Source organism: Pteropus vampyrus, unplaced genomic scaffold (genome assembly GCF_000151845.1).
Source record: "Pteropus vampyrus isolate Shadow unplaced genomic scaffold, Pvam_2.0 Scaffold32, whole genome shotgun sequence".
In the NCBI taxonomy this organism is placed as follows: domain Eukaryota; kingdom Metazoa; phylum Chordata; class Mammalia; order Chiroptera; family Pteropodidae; genus Pteropus; species Pteropus vampyrus.
Genome location: NW_011888813.1, coordinates 9,570,801 through 9,592,282, shown reverse-complemented (window position 1 = coordinate 9,592,282; position 21,482 = coordinate 9,570,801). Strand labels below are relative to the sequence as shown.

At 36.4% G+C, this 21,482-nt stretch overlaps 1 protein-coding gene across 1 annotated transcript in view; it reads right to left on the bottom strand.

Annotated features, from left to right (window-relative positions):
• Positions 1-21,482, bottom strand: part of TTC8 (tetratricopeptide repeat domain 8) — a 43,562-nt gene that overhangs the window by 16,303 nt on the left and 5,777 nt on the right. Inside the window, exons 2-8 of the mRNA XM_023528866.1 lie at positions 12,485-12,605; positions 11,330-11,393; positions 11,063-11,222; positions 10,769-10,858; positions 9,169-9,213; positions 4,824-4,909; positions 869-956 (exon numbers count right to left, since the gene is read on the bottom strand). Of these exons, the coding sequence (XP_023384634.1) occupies positions 869-956; positions 4,824-4,909; positions 9,169-9,213; positions 10,769-10,858; positions 11,063-11,222; positions 11,330-11,393; positions 12,485-12,605 (654 nt within the window). The remainder of the gene's footprint in view (positions 1-868; positions 957-4,823; positions 4,910-9,168; positions 9,214-10,768; positions 10,859-11,062; positions 11,223-11,329; positions 11,394-12,484; positions 12,606-21,482) is intronic.

Below are 21,482 nucleotides of genomic sequence, written 5' to 3'. Positions count from 1 at the left end.
AGTGTGCTGATTTTCATAACATTTATAAAGGAGCAGCACTTCCTTTTACAGCTCGTCTTCTTTCAACCTTTACAACACTTTTTAATTTTAAACAATCTTAAAAATACAGTAAGATGACGTCATAACCACCATTTCATCAAATGTTTCTTTGGTGAGGGTTAAGAAGTAACTTTATCCCAATGCTGAAAATTTGAGGCGGCCCTTCAGCTCTGTTGTGGCCGTGGGTGGCATATGAGGCAGTGTGTAGGCTCTGGAATCAGAAAGTCCTGGGTTTGGACGTTGGGTCTGAACAGCCGAGTGACTCTGAAAATCTTACCCTCTTTATGTCTCCTTTTCCTTGAGAGTACAAAGGAAGTATTAAAACCTACCTAGCATGGTTGCTATGAGGGTTAAACTGCTTACGGAATAGACTCGCTACAATACCTTAAGCTGAGTAGGTGTTCAATAAAGGGGGAAATATTGTTTTTGTTCTTATGGCAGAGCCAAGTAATAAAGGACCTCCATAAAAACAAGCCCTGTTCTCTACAGTCTGCTTAGGTGGGAGACAAGTGTGTTATTAAAAAAGAGGGCCTCTCTGGGGCCTGCTACCCATGGGTATGGTAAGCCTGAGGTATTTTCTTCTGCTCAAATGGGCAATCTTTCAAAGGGGTCTTCTTATTTTTCACGGCAATCAATTTCTCCTGAAACAGTTATTCTCCATATGGTCTCACTTTTCCCCTTGCTAAAAAGAAAAATCAGTTAAATCTGAACACATTAACTTGCCAAAATATTCCTGAAGAAGCTGGCAGCTCACCCCATGCACTGGCTGGAATTTAAACACTTATTCCGAGAAGACAGATTTCACTCAAAATTGAGAATACTTACTTACTTTTGCCAAGTAGAGAAATGTATCTACCATATCCTGCTGCTTCAGGGCTGATTTAAACTGTTTTTCTGCTTCACGATACATTCCTAACCTAAGAACAGCCATTAAAAAAATTAGACATGCGAATTAAAAATAAATACTATGGCATTTATTCATGACCCGAGGATATGAAGAGAAAAATTACATCTGTAAGAGTACCAAAGACACATATGTTAACATGTGTGTTTACATAGTTTAGCAAAAGGTGCCCATTTCCCATATTCACTGTCTATCCAATAGTCAAATGCTGAGTAAAGTCTGTTGGCGATCTAGTAATCGCAGCAGGACTAATAGCTGCCAGTGAGCCAGGTCACACCAGTTCACCACCCAAAAAGCTTATGATCGGCTGGACCTATGGCAAGTGACCTGAATAAATCCTTAGAGTCTCTATTTTACTGGAAAAATTAAAGGATGACATTTCTTGGAAAACACCTTCTGCGCTGAGATAAAACCCCATTTTTAAAGCCGTTCTTTAAATAATTTTGATGTTAAGTTGTAACTGCTACTTGAGTACATAGCTCTATTGTTTTATTATTCTAGAAACATTTTAATTTCTTAATCTGATACAGATTACCCTAGTCTATGAATCTGAGATTTGTTCCTTGCCTAACTATAACTGTCCTGACGTCAGCAGCCATCTCCTCTGCCCAGGGACCATTCTGTCATCAGTAAATCAATCACCGAAGCACGCTTCAGCCCGTCCTTGGTAGATCTGTTGGGCTCTCTCACGATGACTCATCTCCAGCCATCTCAGAGCTACTGAGGCACTTTATAATAACACTTTTAGTTCGTGAAATAAAGTCAGGACAGTACCCAGTATGTTCCACTGTGTTACTTTCATTTAAAGGCTTGAAAAAAACAGCTTCGATCATTTTTCCTAACCAAAGCCTCAAGTATTGGTGTGGCTATACTCAAAAAGCTGTTGAAAGACATGGGATTAAGGAGGTTAAAAGTGGTCCCCAAAAAACCCGGCCTAAAGTTAGAGGGGGTGTGATGTGACAGAAGCCCCCACCTCTTCAAAAGTCCCACAACTTCTATAAGGAGTATTGATAAAATGTTATCAAAGAACTCTAAAAGTTCTGGAACACAGCACATGTACGTACATAACCCCAACTGAACACGTGAGTCTTAAAAACATGGCCGAAGTTCAGGCACTAAATTCCATGCACACCTAATTATCCACCAGAATCTGTATATTTTTATCTAATAAGTCATCTCTAAAAATGATTTAAAAGAGTTGTAACAAAAAGACACATATAAAACAAAAATATAAAACAGAAATAGATTTTTTTTTAATAATGGAGATGGAAAGATGAACAAATTAGGAAAAAAAAAAAGCAAGCAGAGCTACTGAGCTAGCTGAAAAGAAAGAAAGGGAGGAAGGATGGGTCATATGTGTTTTTTTATTATTGCATCCTCAAGAGATCATTTCTTCTAGTGCTATCAGAAAGGAATTTACCACATGGGTTTGGGTGCAAAGGAAATGGAGCAGGCCAGGTATAAAGGAAACCTAGGAATAATGAAAACATCAGTCAAGTTCATGAACACAGGCCAATATCAGAGTCAGAGTCCAGAGATAATCCCCACCAACTGCCAACTTTTTTCTCTCCAATTTAATTCCATGAATACTGCCAAGCACCACCCGCATGCACATTTCATGATGGTGAGGAGACGCAAAAATGCAGATAACAACCACGTCCTGAAGGCACCAGTAAAGACTGAAATAAAACATGCTCACAGATAAATTTAGCATTATGCAGCGAGGGGAAAAGTGCTTTGAGAGCACAGAGGAGGAATGAACCAAGACAGTTGCCGGGAAGAAGTGACAGACAAGATTCTGACAGCTAGATCGGGTGAGGAGAGGGCGGGTGCACATTTTAGATAGAAGCAAACTATCGGCATAAGTACACAGGCAGAAAAGTACACAGCGTGTTAGGGGAATGCCGAGCCGTTCTGCTTTAACTGAGAAAGGACACAATAAGGAAGGAGAGAAGTGACAGATACAGGCAAACGTGCCATCTGAGATAAGGGCAAGAATTCTGCACCTAAAATCCAGACCTAATTCTAGAGGGGATGGAGATTAACCCAAGAATCCAACAAAAGCTGGTTTTCCACAACAGTTACCGTGACAGTAGTACACAGGAAAGACTGGCGAGGCAAAAAAAAAAAAAAAAAAGGGAGAAGGAGGCACAAAACCCAGATAACTAGCTAATGACACAATTCAAACAAATGACACTGACGGGCAGAAAGAGGGAATTAGGGTGAGACTGGGTCGTAAGGGAGTAACTGCGAGAGCGATTGCAGAGGAAGAACCAGTAGAACTAAGGGATCGGGAGCAAAGAGACAGAAGCCAATTGGGACTACATCGTCTAGTAACCATCCTTGACCTCTCCAGGTGAAATTAGGAGCTCTTTCTCTGGGCTCCCCCCTGCTCCCGCAATTGCGTCTGTAATAATGGGAACCATGCCTGTAGTTGTTTGCTGTACTTTCGCCCTCATTCAACTATAAACCATTTGAAGGAAGGGACTATCTAATAAATATCTGTTACACCAGTGTCTGCCAGAGTAGCTGTTCATTAAATATTTTACTGACTGAATGACCGAATGAATAAACGAATGCTGTGTCCATAATAAAGATGAGACACTATGAAGGAACTGAGAGGAAGGATATGACAAAGTGCACTCATTTAAATGCCATCTTATATGGATGGCAGAGGAATCCAATTTGTGCTTATCTTTAAATATTAAAGATTTCGGAAGGTTTTGCTCAGAAACTCCTGATTTCAAGGTTGTCTTCAGAAATTGTATTCATAAGAGTTTAATGTTCTAATGGTCTAAAATTACCTTTTAGCAGAAAATGCTTCCTCAATCTAACAGTAGGAAAAAATACTTAGAGCTCTATGTGAAATATCTAATTGGAAAGCAGTCTTAATTTCAACAGCAGAAGAAAATGTATCCTTTTTACTCCCTTTATATATTTCCTTTTCCTCACAGTGTTTGACTGAAAACTAAGGTTTATAAGTATTGAAGGATGCTCGCAGTAATTGGTCTACCTTGTTTTTGAATATTAAGACATTTATCTTTATAAAATATAATTGTTCATTTATCCCTACTTTTCAAATGCTCCAAACATATTTCAATATCAGGGAATGAGTTTCAGGTCTGCATTACTGACTGACTGCTGTATAATATTCATAAAATTAATAACAACTTTTCTGATCTCTCAATCTGCTTAAAAAAATGTGTTTAAACATGAAATGGAGTAATGTAAGAATATTCAGAACCTAGAGAAACACTACAGAATTGTGCAAATAGTAAGAACAAGCATCAAAAAGCTGAGCTCAAATTCTTGGTCTGCCACTTGCTCGCTATGTGAATTTGGGCAAGTCACTTCATCTTTCTGAGGCTCTGTTTTTCTCATCCGGACAAGGCCTAATAATACCAACTTCCTCGAGGTGCCGTGAGATTTCAGTGAGGCAATGTGATGCATAGACAAGCCATCTCCTAAATCTAAAGCACTTTCCCACGTGGGGCAACAGTGGAAATAATGACTTGAGAGCCAAGAAGAGCTGAGCGGGAATCAACAGACTCGATTTCAGTTCCGGGCCGGTTATGACAGGTTCCTGATGCAAACAAATCACGGCCTCACCCTGGCCTCAGCTTCCTCATCTGAAAAGGGGTATTGCACCTGATGGTCTCAAAGTTTCCCTTCCCAGCTCTAAAATTTTATTATCCAAAAGGTGTCAGTTCTTAGTACCACCATGTGACCATTAGGTAACTGCTTTTTCAAGTGAGCCAAAGACACGGTTCTCATTTCTTCATGAGGAAGTCTATCCACACACGCACCCCTAAACTTTGACGGATCTGATTCTTAACCATGTTGCCAATTCTAAGCCCTCCGCAAATCATCCAAATTTTACCTGTAGTAACATTTTCCAATCTGTACTTTCCACCACCAGTCCTTGTACTGAGAATGCTCTGTGGAGAGGGCAGCCAAGTCCAAAGCCTTTGAAAACATGTCATTTTAGGTTAAGATTTTCTTCTCTAACAATAAACAGAAACAATGAATAATGAAATAAACCACAGAGTTAGCATCCATCAAGACATACATTAGAAATCAGACAAACTCAAGCTGCTCATGATTCCAGATGGCCCCACCAACTTTCCCTAAATAATCAGTTCCAGACCAGAGTGCTGAAGGCAGATGAGAAGCAAACACTGATTAAAAGGAAGCAGATGTACAATACCTCTGATTATAATTTTAATATTTAAGGCACAAAATTGATATTTTAAAAATCCAAAAGCTTTTACCCTCCCTCCACCATGTATTGACTGTCTACTGGCTCAAAATGCCTTTGACTCAGTCAGTGGCAGTCAAGCCTTCGGTATGTTAGTCAGGTCCAATTGCAGGCCCCACTTTAAAACAGAGATGTAGCAAAATAGAAAAAGATCAAGTAAACAGGTAGAAAGGTTTGGAAACAGGATCATGAAGAAGAGCACAAGGAGCTGGGGTACTTGGGTAACTGCCATCTTCAAAAACCTTCATTCCACTATTCTGACATCACCTTATATTCCAGTAATTCTAAGGGTCAGATTTTCCTCTGCTGCAGACTGAAAAAAAATCTTAATTGCTTTCACATTTACATGTGTTTATCCCATCTCTCTAATGCCTTCTAGTTTCTTCCTTCTAGTGTTTATTAAAGATCTGTAAAGAAATGACTAAATAGAAATTAGAATTTTACGCAGAAGTGGAAACGATTGAGACAAAGAGAAAAGCAAATCAATCTTTACACACATGTAAAGCTCATAGAAATTTGAAGCTCATGTAACGATTTGCTGAATAAAAAATGTAGGTTATTGTAAAAAGAGAATTCTGATTTTTTTATAAAGTTATTCTTTTTTTCAAGGTTGAAACACTTTTATTCTTTAGACAGTGTTAGTATAATCATGATATCCAACAAGTCAGTTATAAAGTAACTCTTAGATTTTCAGTTCTGTTATCTCGGAATGCATCTCCTATTATTGTCCATTTCTTAATATTAATTCTTTTCTGAAATGAATGCCAGAATCGTTCCTTCAATCTCCTACTGCAAAACTAATAACATTTCTTTGTGTTCCCGATCTTCTCTTGCTCCAGGGGAGATTTCTAAATATGCAAACTCTTTATAAAGAACTGGTGTCACTCTGCTGGGGTTCTAATAGACTTGAAAAATCGACATCTCTACTTGAAAGCTATGAACCTTAAAAACAAAACACACGCAACTTTCATATGCTTATTTTTCTTTTTTCCACAAGTCAGAAATAAAAATAGAGGCCAAAAATATGAGGAAAAAAGTTTAACTTCAATTAGCATGATCTCTAGAAATACTAGAAAAATGTTTTCTCAATCATATATTTCAATTAAAATATGTTTTCAAGAATATACTGTAAATATCTGAACATATTAATTTTAACAATCTTTATAAAGACTTTTCCAGCAAATAGATCAGTCTCTCTCAGGTTTAATGTAACAAACTTCCGTTATTTGGAATAATACGTCATTCTAAATTTTTTTACAGTTTCTAATTTTCAAAGGTTAGACTTAGTGCTTATGATAGGCTGCTAATTTTGCTCGCAGCTATGGTCCTCAAAACAAGTCTTCCTCTATGTCAGACCTCTACATTTGTGCTAAGCCAATTAAGGAAAGTAGTATGAATTACTGATATAAAATAAATATAAAAATACATTTTAATGATCAGTCTTCATATAAAGACTGAGGCCGCACTAAGCAAAACCATTTGTGACAATTTCAAATGGATCCGAAGTTCGCTGAGGACAAGCACCCCTTCCTACATATCTCTGTTGTTCTGCTATGTTGCTGTGCTGTTAAGAGGCTGTCAAGAATTATTTGTAGTTTTAATAAATTCTATCCTTTGTTTCTTATTTATGTTGAAACTAAGTTAAGTATCAAACAAAACTGTCACTGTAATATGATTCATATTAACATTTTAAATATTTAAAGTGATGACAGAAGATCTATATTTCTTTAAAGTCTTTCCCGGTCTTTTTTTAAATAAATGACTACATACTTATATTTAAGGTTCATCGAATAAGTTAATGAATCTAGAATCTAGATATTAATCAAAGCTCAGAATGTCATAAATAAAAGCCATAAATTTATAAAAGTCCATAAGCAGAGTCCTTGGCAGATTGCATGATGTTTGTGAAAATGTCCAGTTGAGTATCCCAATGAATTTCTTAAGCATACAGTGCTCAAACTACTAATATTTAAAAAAAGTCATCCTTTCACTATTGTTATAGTTGAGACAACTTCAAGATGATGAAATTAAGGAGTGCACGGAAATAAAGATTCCAGAAGGACCAACCCACACATCACTTTAGTTTTGTCAATATTGCCTCCCCACAAATGGGAAAAGTATTAAGAACTCAAAGATGGACAGTTTTCCATAAAAGACCAATTTGAATTTTCTTCACATTTAAATACCATTTTACAGTATTCTCTATATTTATCTAATAATCTCTACATTTGTGTGAAATAATTCATTTACAAAGAAATTTGGAGGCCATCCAAAGTAACTAATATAAAAGCACGTCTGATTTCCTTGGCATGTTAAAAAACAGATTTCCTTTTTCACTTTTCCAGCTAAAGTTGCAAAACATACAAAAGGTATCAAAAATGCACGTTTTCTGTTCATTAGCTAAATCTTTCTTCCATTCAGAAAATAACATTTGTGATAAAATCTAAAATGGTATTTTAATGGAACGATCTGATCCATAACAGAACTATAATGTGGGAAGCCCATGACAGTAAGAAATAGACAAAGGCAAATGTCCTACTCAGTACCCCCGGCACATGTCACAGAACTAATTCATGGCACTCGATAATTATTTGTTTAAAAAATAACCCAATCAAATAATAAATCAATCAACAAACTAAACTAATGAATAAAAAAGAAAACAGAGAAACTAACAATTTGTGGTTTTCACTAGATAAAAACAAAACAAATTGCTTAATTTTATGTTCTATAAAATAGTATACATGTTTTGGGAGTAAGCAGATGAAAATAACAAGCAGGATATGATTACAAGAATTTTAATTTATTACTGCCCCTCACTTATAGCTAAATTTATAAATGAAAATTTATAAATGAAAATAACATTATTATTGGAAATTTGGGAGAGGGGGGAGTAAAATTAGCCTTAATCTCCATTAGTGCCATCAGGTATAACTTTTCTAATTTACTGTTGTTATCCAAGCTGCTGGCATAATGTAAGCATTCAACAAATGTTTGTAGAATGAATACATCTTAACCTCATAACACTATTATTTTCATTTTTAAGTAACATCTTCTAGTATCTACCATAAATATATCTTTTTAGAGTTATAATTCTATTCAACATACTAGATGGTATACTTAGTTGGCTTAATATCATAAAATAAACACTTTTCAGGTTTCTGCCTAGTTTTTATAATTATAATTTTTAAAGACTGCATAAAGCTCATGCAATTTATTATAAATTACTAAATTCATCTTCTGTCACTGAACATTTAAGTTGTTTTTCAGGTTTTTTTTTGTGATTACAACTAAAGCTACAATGAACATCTTTGCAAATATAGCACTTCACTTTTTCATGAAATTTCTTGAGAAGTGAAATTAGAGAAATCAAACAAATATCTTTATAGCTACCTGCTATATATTATCATGTTGTTTTCCAAATTAATATACCATTTAAAATATCATCTGTAATATGTGAGTATGACAATTCACTCCATCCATAGAGCTGTATTTGAATCAGTAAGTCACTTTCCTTTGGGATTGCTTTGTAAATCCACCAAATCTGTGAAATATTCTATTGTTGGCTAGTTTAAATTTTTTAACTTCTTCATTGAGCAAATATCTAAAAGAAAGTATTTAAACTAATTTTCTGAACAGTGTTATTTAAGGAAGTATAAGAATCTATTTCAAAAGAGTCAAAAAGTGTGCTCAATTTTGCTTGTTTCTAGTGTATGAAGACTCTCTCATTGTTCCTAAGAATAAAAATATAAAACTCATAGTGACTCATGGATCAGGCACAGTGCTTACCACTTCTATATTTACATAAATTTTTCTATTGAAACTGACAGTGGATTTCAAAGCATCAGTAATTCTCTTGTCTTTAATAATTCCATCTGTTTATAAAGAAAGGTAAGAAATAGAACGTTTCAGAATCTAAATCCCCCAATTCAGAAAACTTAAAATAAAATAGCATGAACTCAAAACTTACAGTTTTAACATCATTTTCATGATGAAAGATATACTCAAACAAAGCCTATGAAGAAAATAATGCCAAAAATACATTAGATTTTATTTTAACAAAAGCACTTTACTGTTATATCAAAACTCAAAGGCCATTTTGACATAAATCCCATGTTACCCTAAAGTGCCTAGGATTTATAAATAATAGGTCTACCCATCAATTGTCACAATCACCCATTTAAAATATGGCTATTTACAACCGCTTCCTGTTTTTACAGAATACAAACTTGAAAGCTCAAGTAATTGAATAATTTTTTCATATTACACATACTATTTTATTGGAAAGAGTCAATGAAAAGACTAACGTTAGGATTGCCATAAAACAGACACACCCAATGTTTTACACTCTTTATATATATTATACAGTGATTAGGATATTAATAATGACACTTTCAACATGAAAAATCGGGAAGTTCTTTCCAAAACAAAGTAGAGTTTAAGTATAAACTGGGACATCTTTTGCATCATGATTTAATTGAGGGAGAGGCCTCCACTGACCGCACTCCTTGGTTAGAAAACAGCACTGGTATCAACCAGCCATCCAGCCACCTTAAGTAGATGGCCTAAAAAAGTAGGGAATCAGATACCCTATACGGGTTGGTTTTAATACTCCACTCTCATAAAGGAAAGAGAAATAAGTAAAGCTTTATGATTTTGCTAAATGAAGTTGACTGGACTGCTGTCAAGTAAGACATCTACTTCTGATTTAAATGTCAAGTCTGTATGGCCGGTGTCCATTTGCATTTTTCCTAGAGTGTGTGATATTTAGTAAATATGTTAAATGCCATTAGAACCAAGATTAAGAAGGAGTACAGCACTCAAGTACAGAATTCACAAAGATTACTCCTAAAAAACCGAGCTAGGCTTAAACCAGTTTCCAGAAGACAAGTGCTCCTGGCTCTGCATTATTCCATGCTCACCATCAAGTTTTTTAATACTGGAAAGGTCATAAACACCCTTCCTTCCTCCTCCTCTCTCTCCTCCTCTCTCTCTCTCCTTTCCTCCCTCCCTCCCTCCCTGTCATATTCACTTACTTTCTCTTTAATTTAAAGGAGCATTTAATCTTTGAATAGTTAGAATTACTAATGTAGTTAGCTTGCCACTGTCTGGCTTGAGTAATCCTTACTGACAAGCCTGATTAATTACTAATTAGAAGGAGTACATATTTTTTATCTTCTTTTTGACAGTCCTAAAACACTACAGAATAGAAAATTATTTTTCTGAGAACAGTCCAAGCTGAAAAAAAAAAGAAATACACACACATATAGATGACCTAAGCTTCATTTCCCGAAGACAATGCTGCATATCTGCTTTCTTTGTTATAATTTACTGTTCTTTGTAAGGAGAAAAGAGTTTCCTATAATAATGGTATTCTGTATATACTTTATTTCTGATTGACTTTCCTTAACTCAAGACTAAGAGGAATTTTACATATTAGAATAATTAAATGTTTCCATTTCAATCAAAATATGGCCTCTCCTTCACAAATTTTTATCCACTCCTTACAACATTATTATGATAATACTTCTAACATTACTTTGTAACATAAAGTAATTTTAAACACATACCTTTGCCAATTTGGGTTTCTGGGCATATTTTGTTAAATTCAGTCTAGATAAATTTATAAAAGGTCCATCAGGACTCGTAAGCATGGAAGCCTATGAAGAAAAATGATAGAAGAAGAAATATAAAACTTTCTCTAGAAACATGAATTTAATGTGCATAAAAATTATAAAGGCAAAAGTAAAAAGAATGACCTTTTAAAATTTTCCATATAATTCTCCATTATAACAACAGTAAAAATGATGTAACATAAAGTTACTTTGGTAATCCAAGGCTATGGCAAAGCTGACAGAATTTACCGTTCCCAGCCTGACAAATCTCCCAGACGAGCTGGTAATCGGGCGAGCTGTGTAGGCGGTTCTGGGTGTTCTAATGGCCTGTTCCATAGTGCCTGGCCTTCCACTTTGCGTGCTGGGTCGCAGGAAACCTGTAATGGGTCTTCCAGCTTGAGTGATCGGTCTGTGACAATTATAAATTGTTAAAATACAAAGAAGATCAATAAAGGACGATTCTCAAACAGTCTGATCAGTATTTAGTGGCAGGGAGTATGAACCAGAAATACATACCTGACAGCTTGACTAGGCCCTCCCATCTGATTAGCTCCAGGGAGTTTCAAAGATGTTCCAGGGCCTATGACATGAGACAGTAAATTCAATTTATATATTATTTATTAGACTATAACAACTGTCAGCTAACACACAATTTTCAGAAATGTGCTTGTCTGATGAAAAGACATTAATAACAGGAAATATATTATAGAGAAATGTGTTAGAGACAAATATTTATTATCTATCATGGTACTTATGTTATCGTATTTAATCTTCACACTGTCTGTGAGGTAGGTAGTAATAACACATTTAGCAAAGGCTTAACAAGTCAAATAAACAGGTCAGCCTGGGATTCCAACTCACTCAAGACCAGCAGGCTCCAAAGCTCCAAAGCATCAAATGATGGTTTTATAACTTGGTTTATTTTTCATAAAACTTTTCCCAATAAAAGATCACTTTCCTACAATATCTGGAATTTAGATATTTTAACTCCAAAAGAGCAAAATGATGGGGAAAAAACATTTTAAGATGAACATATGTATTTTTTTTCTCAATTTCCATTCGAAGCTTTAAAACAGCTATTACTTTCCAAAACATAAATGACTGATAATTGTCATAATGAATAAATTACCAGTAAGACCACCACAAGTCATGATAATCATCCAATACCATTTGCATCAGCTTTCCTGCGAACTGGGGACTGGGCCTCTGCGGCAATCCCAATAGGCATTCACAGCCCGGCAAATCACCCCATTACATTACATCATGCATTAGAGCAAACTGCCTTAAATTATTACAATAAAGTGGTGTTTTGGATGATCAGTTTTCAAAAAGCCTTTTAGAATACTTCTGTTTGGATGCTTCCTGTGTTTAGGCTCCCAGATAAACAATCTTCTGATAGATAAGCAGTTCGGATGGAATGCATTTTTATAAAATATTTTTAAATGCATAACATAACTTTTATTGAAAGATTGTCTTCCATCAATCGCACACCTTTAAGTTTAAGATAATATAATTGAATCGTGGCAGGAAGCCTTTGTACTGTAAGGCAGAATAGAGACCATTTACTTGAGGCAGTTTTCTCATGTACATGTCTTGTGTTTGTTTTTCATAAACACAAGCACTCCTCCTCCTAAGGGCATTTCATTTACTTAACACGAAACCAACACTTACGTGGGACTTGGGCAATGGCATTTTCATCCAGCATCATTTCTGCAATTCCTTCCTGATCTATATCAATTTCATCTACATACACCATTTCAGTCAGTGCTCGTGCTTTTAAAATCCAAGCTGCCTAAAAAGCACGGATAAAATGAAGCATACATTAAACAGCACTAGAAGTACGGCGCGGCCCATAGAAACCGGCCATCCTTTATTATTTTCTAATTTTTTATTAAGCATGTTTACAACTTAAGGCATTATACTAATTTAAAGGGCTGTATCAGGAAACTAATACAAGAACGCAAGGTTATTATTAATCAAGAAACAGCCAATACATCAATTACGCGATAAATAAAAGTGCGGTAACTACCTGGTAGTCTTCTAACATGCCTTTTTATAAGTAAAAGAAGATCTTTAGAGAAAATTTAACTAGAACAGTAATTTGAAACCAAATGAATAAAGCTATAGCTTCCCTCCTCTTTGTCTTCCTCCTTCAGGGCCAAGTGCTTCATGATGAATTTCCTGATCGTTGGACTCTTGTCTTTCTCATAGAGCGTTCTCTTTATGCTTCTATCATCATGTATTTAACAAACACTATAATTATGTGGCCATCGGTTAGTCACCCGTTCCCCAGGAAACAAGCATGTTTCACCTCGTTCAATTTGGTTTTTGTACATAATAGGTATTCTAAAAAATGCTGAATTAAACTTAGATCAGTTTCTCCCAGTTCCCAATAATCAATACAATCTTGGCTGCTTTGTGATCTGGCTGGTAGAAATTTTGCTAGAAAGCGCGGGAAAAAATTAGAAAGGTAATTAAGGAACCTGGAAAATATCAGCTTTGCTTTACCATGAGAAATTGAAATGAAAGGTGTCCACAATTAAATATCTGGTTAAACACTGAAAACTACTTTATCAGAAACGTTTACCTTCCTGCTTCACCACAGAACAGTAAAATTCAGTGTCCTGGGACAATATGGGCAGAAGCCAATTCCTGAAGTAGCAGCATAGAACCGACTCTACACAGCACAGAGGAAGTAGCATCAGGGGAAACCTGGGGCGGGGTTGGAGCTCACCCACCATACCAGGGATCTGGCTATGAACCCCACTGAGTGAAAGCAGAGGGACTGAGAGTGAAACAGACGAGAGCTACCAGAGGTCCAAGAGGTCCTCACGTGAAGAACCTGAGATGCATTCCTACTGAGCACCTCCTAATCACATAGCATTGGGCAGGGTCCTGAAAAGGAAACATAAGATTCAGACATGGATCCTAATTTCCCTGAATACATGACCTATTGGAATAAATGGTAAGGCAAAGCAGAGAATGATAGGTGCCAAGTGTGTGATGCGGAAAATGGTTTTTATAGGAATTAGATTACAGTAGAGATCATTTTGTGGGCTAAAGTAACTGGAATGCATATATTAAAAAGATTTTAAGAAAAATCTTCATGCTTTCATTTTAAAGGAAATAAAGAAGGCCGCCTTCACAATTCATTTAGAGTCCCAAAGTGAAATTACATTTGTTAGATGATTGGGTTTTTTTGGCTTAAATTTTTCTGGTTGAAGTTTACTAGTAAACTTACTAGTAAACTTAACTTACCTAGTAAGTTGGAATAAAATGTTTCAAATGGTATGTGTAAATTTAATAGTATTGCATGAGCAGAACATGAACTCAAAAACTGATTTGTTAAGTAAGAAAAAAAAAATCAATTCCAGTTGGCAGTGCATGTAACTGTGGGGGACACCGCAGTGTAGAAACAACCTAAGGTTTTCATTCATAAAAGATCAGGAAAGTTATCAGATCTATACGGCTATTCTCAGGGGTCAGGGCAGTCAACACTGGCTTAGACAAACTTCAAAGATGGAAATAAGTAGTCCTGATTCATCTTAAGTTCCCACCATTCACAATGCCCTGCAAGCATGCGAGGGCTGTAATTCTTTGCCCAGCACTCTCTGGTGGACAGGAAGGACTGTAGTGTTTTCTGTTGGAACCGAGAAGCAGGACGTGGGCTTCACTGGTTCGTTCTGATAAGACTGGAGGCCGCCTATTGTTTGCCAGGTCCTGGAAACAGAGGTGAATTAAGCCACAGTCCCAGTGGTAGCCCATCAGAATTTCAGTGTTACGAGGAAAGTATAATAACAAAAGTCGGGAGTATGGTATGAGAGGACAGAGAAAGGCACCCAGCTCTCTCTCACGCAAAATGTTAAAACAATTAATTAATTAAAAATAGAATAAAAAGAAAGGGAAAAAAATTAAAAACACACAAACTTTCACAACATGACAATTTAATCTGCAAACATAACATAACTACACACATGGAGGTGGAGGGCAGGATAGAGAAGAGTTTGGCCCCATGGTCAAGACCGGAAAGCTTGTGCCAAGCAAAGGGAACAACAGGACAAAGGCAGCCAGCCTAGCCCCAGGGCTCATGGCACGTTGGCAACTCCCAGAGAGTTGAGTATGGGTGAAAAATCAGGTTCCGCTGAGGCAGCAGTCAGAGAAGAAGCTGGAGAAAAAGGCAGGGGCAGATGATGGACCCTGCACGCCACAGTGAGGTATGTGGATTGTTATTGTGGCAATGAGATAATGGAGCTTCAAAACTATGATCTGGAGTCCTAGTTAACTGACTTTCCAGAAGCCAAGCTTTTATAGTATCATTTATATAGTCGCACGTGTTTTAACTATTTCCATGTCCATTCTGTTATCTCTCTATATGCCATCACGCTTCGTGACATCAATCTTCCCATCAACCCCCCACATGTTAAGGAGGTACAACTTTTTTTTTAATTCGACTAAGCTAAACATAGGAAAGCGAATCCACAATTCCTTCTCTCACCAAATGAACAAGGTCTTTAGTAGCCAAATAAGAACATCTTTTTTTATTCCTTAAGAATTCATTTTTTTCAAAAAGGTAAATAGATTTACATTTGTTTCTAAAAATCTAGTTCTTAATAGAAATACTGTGATTTTTTGATAAAGTTTTGTAATAACATCTACCTAAGCTATTATTTAATTTTAAATTTCATCAGTATTTGAGAATATTAATCTTCCTGACTTTCCTTCCGTCCCAACAAAAAATGACCTTGAAAATCATATATCACTGCTTGATTAAACATCAGACTGTATTCAAAGAACTGCTCTTGGCAATGTGAACAATTCTTGAGATTTTAATAAAAACAGCAGATGGGGCTTTGGCTTTAAAAAATTAAAATTTTTATTTTGGAAAAAAGCCAAGTATGTTTTACAGCCCTAATATCCTCTGCCTGTTTAAATGAAAAACAAAGTTCAAAACTAATCAGTGATTAAAACACATAATAAAGCACAATCTGTAATCCCAAACTGCCCCCTGAATCTTAATAAAAACATAAATCAGTTTTATCAGATATGTTTAACCTGTTGATAATTGACAGGGTCGTGCAATTTATGTAAATAATTTGGAAACCTATGTATTGGGTTAAAGAAGTACAAATTAGTAGTTGATAGCTGGTCACAGGGATGCGGAGCAAGGCATAGGGAATGCAGTTGGCATTAATATGATGGCTAGGTGGAGGGCCAGCGGAGGGAGGGAGCAACTGGGGGGATTGTTTTATGAACTATACAGATGTCTAACCAATGTACTGTATACCTGAAATTAATTAAAATAAATAAATTTTTTAAACACCTATGTATTGGAAGTACTGTGAGAGCCATTAAAATAATAGATGCTTAGAAACTTTTTTTAAAAGAAAAAAAGCATAGATTCTCTTAATCTAAATGAGTAATCATCACATCAATTATTTCCTTTTATCTATGAAACATAATCCTATCTCATTCACCTACTGAGTTTGTCTATAGGACATCACTCGAGAAAAATATCTGCCAGCTAACATCAGGAAAATATTGACTTGCTGTACCTTCTGTGAGGTTAATCCAATTTTAGTTTATGAAAATAAACATCGAAAAAGTAAAAAGTTTACTGACTGAGCAAAAACATGTTTAATTTGTTCTGTTCCTCGTAATAGAGAATGCAAGGCCGGTAGTTCAAGGGCATGTAAGAAACAAGTTTGCTAGATTATTATTAGAATAAAACCATCAAAAGAACAGTCTGTCTAACCTGATTTTGACATCAGGAGAATCAGGAACATCTGACACTGCCTACTCTATCAAAATAAAAACAGGCACAAAATATTTAATTATTATTGTAAAGCCTTATTTTGAAGTTGTAAAAAATGTACAAATTAAAAGAGGCAGAAAGTATATAAAGTGAGCTCAAAACAGTCCGGTCAGCCTTGTTCTCTTTTTATTCCTTCAGATCACTATCCAGCAGATAATTAAGTCAACAGTAACATAACAGGAAAGGAAGACTAAGTACGGGTCCTTCATGAAGTCCCTGTGCTAGTCTGAAACTTTCAAATGCCCTTTCGAGTTTTAAAACCATTCCAACAATGCAAATTACTGTTTTAACTTCATTTTAATCAAAATCTTCCAAAATCATTAAAAGCAAAAAGCACATTACTTACTCTATTTGTAATTTATGTCCTTCTTAAATGACATGCAAAAAATAGTTTTGCGCCATCTCTCAATTTGGAAATTACGATTATGAACATTTCAAAGACAAATGGTATATTTTTAAAGACTGGTCCCCAAACTTTTTGGCACCAGAGACCTGTGCTCCTATGAGAATCTAATGCCTGATGCTCTGAGGTGGAGCTGAGGCGGTGATGCCAGCGCTGGGGAGCGGCTGCAATTACAGATGTAGCTTAACTCACTGGCCTGCTGCTCACCTCCTGCTGTGCGGCCCAGTTCCTAACAGGTCACAGCCTGGGTGTCGGGGACCCGTTTTAAAGGAGAGTACTACATTTTAATCTATTTACAATGTTTGTTTAATACCACACAGGCCTCCATAAGAGTACTTCGTATATTGTTTTCTTCTGAAAGGTTTGATGAATACTCATGAACCCCATATGAGGCTCAAATCGTTTATTTACCTAAAAAAAAAATAACTGTTAACATTCTCTCTCACTTGGCAGGGCAAACACCTGGCAATATTTAAGCTCTCTGATTTACAGCTCTCTCCTTATTTCCAGACTTACTAAAAATCCTCCTGGGCTAAAAGCTTCGCTGGCCAGGCGTTCTCCTAGTCAGACCGCTTTCCCTCCTTTGCTGTGCCCTATCCAGTTAACAGACCTCTCTGCACCTCCCATCTCTAACCAGCTGCTTTCGTGGATGTGACTGTCTGGTCAGTGTCCCTTCCTTTCTTCCTCACTGTGACAGGCACCTCTCTTTAAAAACCAAGATCTTCTGGAGCAGAGTCGGCCGACTCTTTACTCGAGACATAACGTCCCATCCATCACAGTGTTTTCAAGCACTTGTGACTCTGCTGACTTCTTGGCTCCCTTTCTAAGTCCCTGGTTCCCCTCGCTTCCTTTACTTTGCTCATTCTTCTGGTCAATATTGGTCATTTCCATTTAAGCTCCAAGTCTTAATGAGTACACTGAATTAGTTCTACAAAGCTACCCATCCACAGACAAAAAAGTATTGGAAAAATAATAGTTTACATAAGAAGGTACAGAATGCCTAGTGGATAAAGCTAATTTTATACCACTACAGGTAGATATGCAGCAAATTTTCTAATCTATGGCAACAACTAAGCAGTAGTAATTATTCTCTAAACTATAGGTTGCAGCTAAACCTTTACCTGAGATACTTGCAATTCGGGATCTGGTTCCTGGAAAGCATTAAGAAGGTAGTAAACATTTTTAAGAAATACAGTTTCTAAAATAAGAAGTCTTAATGACCAAATAAGTATTTGTAGGTGGACTCAAACTCACTCAATAAAAATCCAAATATTAACTTTAATCTATCTTTACAAGTGCTCTCAGGAATGATATAAAGCTAATATACTCTGAAAAGTACTACATTTTCTATGATCAGAAAATTCTAATTACTCTAACCTCATTTAGACACAAAGAAGATGTCTTAACTGCATGTTTAATGAAGAGACAATACCCCCCAAATTAAAAATAATTTGACAATTGTGCAAGAAAACATTTCTTTATATTCAAAATAAGTTCATGGTGGTTAAAACTTTCAGACTTTAATCACTTGGGGAGGAGAAGGAAAATCCACATCCTATAAACCCCCTATTTCATATCAATATAATGGGATTAGTGGCTGAAGATAAAAAATTAATTCTGACTACAATGTCCTCTGAGAAATTTATAAAGACAATGTAATATATATTAGTGCTAGGTGCTGATAAACTCAGATAATTCTGTCCACATTAAACAGAAATGCATTGATAAAAAGTCAGACCTATAACAAACTTATTTATACAACATCTATACTTAATGTCTACAGTCGGCAGCCTCTACTGAACACTTAATCAGCAGCATGTTTCATTGGAGAAGCTACTAAGAAACAGAAAAAGGAAAGCTTTCCTTGCTTTCTACAGCTCCAAAATCCAAAAAGAATACTCTAAATATTTTTTTTAAGAATATATTATTGTGTGCAAGCAATGTGTAAACCATCTGGTCACCATGCAAAGATAAGCAATTTCTTTAGCATGGCACATGGCAGAAACATGAGGAAAAAAAGCTAAGCTGGGCTAGAAAGTGAAGGCCCTAGAGGGTGGGATTTAGAGAATAATTGTCAATAAGCTGAACCAAACACAAAACAGCAACTATAAGAATACATAGCAATGGAAGGTTTTCAATTCCAGTGTGCATAAGAAAGATCTAGATAAAGTACAGATTTCCCACAGTCCATACTTAGAGAAATACATGGATACAGGCAATGAGATGAGAACAGAAGTAATCCCTTTTTTCTTCTATTTACTTATATACATGTCTATATGAACCATTATCTCATTTGAGTCTCAAAACCACCATCTGAGGAAGGCAGGTAAGTGTTATTATCCACTTTACAGATAATGAAACAAATTCAGCGATGTCATGTAATTCGCTTAAGGTTACACAAAGAAGCCAGAGGTCTTCCTTCTTGCCAGTGCATCTTGGAGATAAAAAATGAGCTGGAAATAATAAAGAAGGGTAAAGTGTAGGACAGATACAAGATAAGTTCTTGTATAGAAAGTATAGAAAGGGAAAAAGAATTTACCAGAGGTGATTGTAGACAATGCTTGGGGGAAAAAACAAAACAAAACAAAACAAAACAACTAGAGGAGACAGAAGCCACCGATTGTATAAGTAAAAGCTGGACGCTTGTTATTCTGCCCAGGGCAGGAAGATTCTTCCAGTGGCCCGAACTCAAACTGGCAGCTCAACCTCAGAGTGTCTGTTCACTTGACGAAGGCCTTCATGCTCTATCTCGTCCTGCTGGCCCTTGGGAGTACACTTACAATTTACCATACAGGAAAAGAGCATGTAGGAAAATTATGTAAAATAAGAAAATCAGAGAAGAAAAGGAGAAGCCTGGAGGATGGGAAGATGTAGAGGCAGGTGAGCTTGTGTGGATGGAAGATGGAGACAAGGCCTAAACGAGAGTGAGGCAGAGAACACATCAATCCCACGGCATTCTCCTGGCATCCCTGGCCCTCTGCTAGGCGCCGAAAATATGCTATGGGAGAAAGCACATAATTCAATGAATTACAATACAATCTGTTAAAAACTATACCCAAGTTATGGACCAGTTACAGATGACTTAGATGGAAGGGAGAAAAGCAGAACACACGAGAGATAAGGGAGTCGGAGAAAAAGGAAAGAGATTATTCTGGAAATTACTGAGTGCCACTGATCTATGAACTATATTCAACACCATTTTATCATCAGTTTCACTAAATACTTTCCTCACAGGTGCTTTCCAGATCACCAACAATCCTTTCAGAAAAATATAAATGACAGAATCTTACATGTGAAATCTCTCCAGCTATATAGAGATGAGAGCAGCTAACATTTTTTCATCACTTACGATGTATTAATAAATTTAATCCTCACAACAACCGTGTGAGGTAGATATATTATCATCCCCATTTAACAGATGTGAAAACTCAGACAGTTTCTGAACCTAGACACTCTGGGTCAACAGCATGTAGGATGGGAGATCACCACAAGGCTGGAAAGCAGACTACTGTAGGGTGTGTGGAGATCAAGGCCAGGTGTGGCTGGGCTGGAGGTCCATCAGAAGCAGCAGGACTATGACGAAAAAGAATCAGGATGTTTTAATTTAGAGATAAGTCAAAATTTTTAAAATCACTAAGACCTACATTGCTGGATCTCTCTCAATTATAGTTTTGTGATCTAAATTAATCTACTCATATAGGGAACCACAAGTTAGGTTCACATGGTGTAGCAAATTATTTCCATGAGTATCAAGGCAGTTGAGCAGAAAGCAACAGGCCTCGCCCCAGAGTGAGAGGAACTGGGCATGACCCTCGGGGAGCCCCTTAGCTACATGACCTTGAACAAATCATGCAAGCTTCATTACCTAGTCCTCCTCTCAAACTGGAGTAGTAGTGCCTACTTTATAGGATATTTTTTAAAAAATAAAACCTTGCACTTTTAAGAATATTTAATAATTTCAGAGTTCTTTCACCTCTACTATCATAATGAGGTGTAAGGTGGCAGCACCTGCAACAAGGAATTTCTCTATCAAATTACAAGAGTTTCCCTATCAAAACATTTACATAATGAAGAGAAAAGCACCAAACTCTCTATTATTTCCTTCTTCCGAACTCAGAGGTAACTCCCAGTTATGGCGCATCAAATGTAAAACTTCCCTTTGAATCTCCTTCAAAGGGAGAGGACGTGGAAAGTAGAGAGGCACCGCCTAGAACCAGCAAATACTCACTAGCATCAACTTCAATTCACATCAGTTTGCTTGCTTGCTTCCTTCCCCCTACGGTAAGGCTTTCTCTTAGGTCGCTGCTATTACCTCGGGGAAGTAAACCTCCAGATAATTCTGAATGTGACTTCTTAATTGCCACCAATACTCACTCTGGCTAATGTATCTACCCAGCTTTGCTCTTAAACTACTGAGTCATTATTCAGAATTAGGAATATCAAGAAGGAAAAAA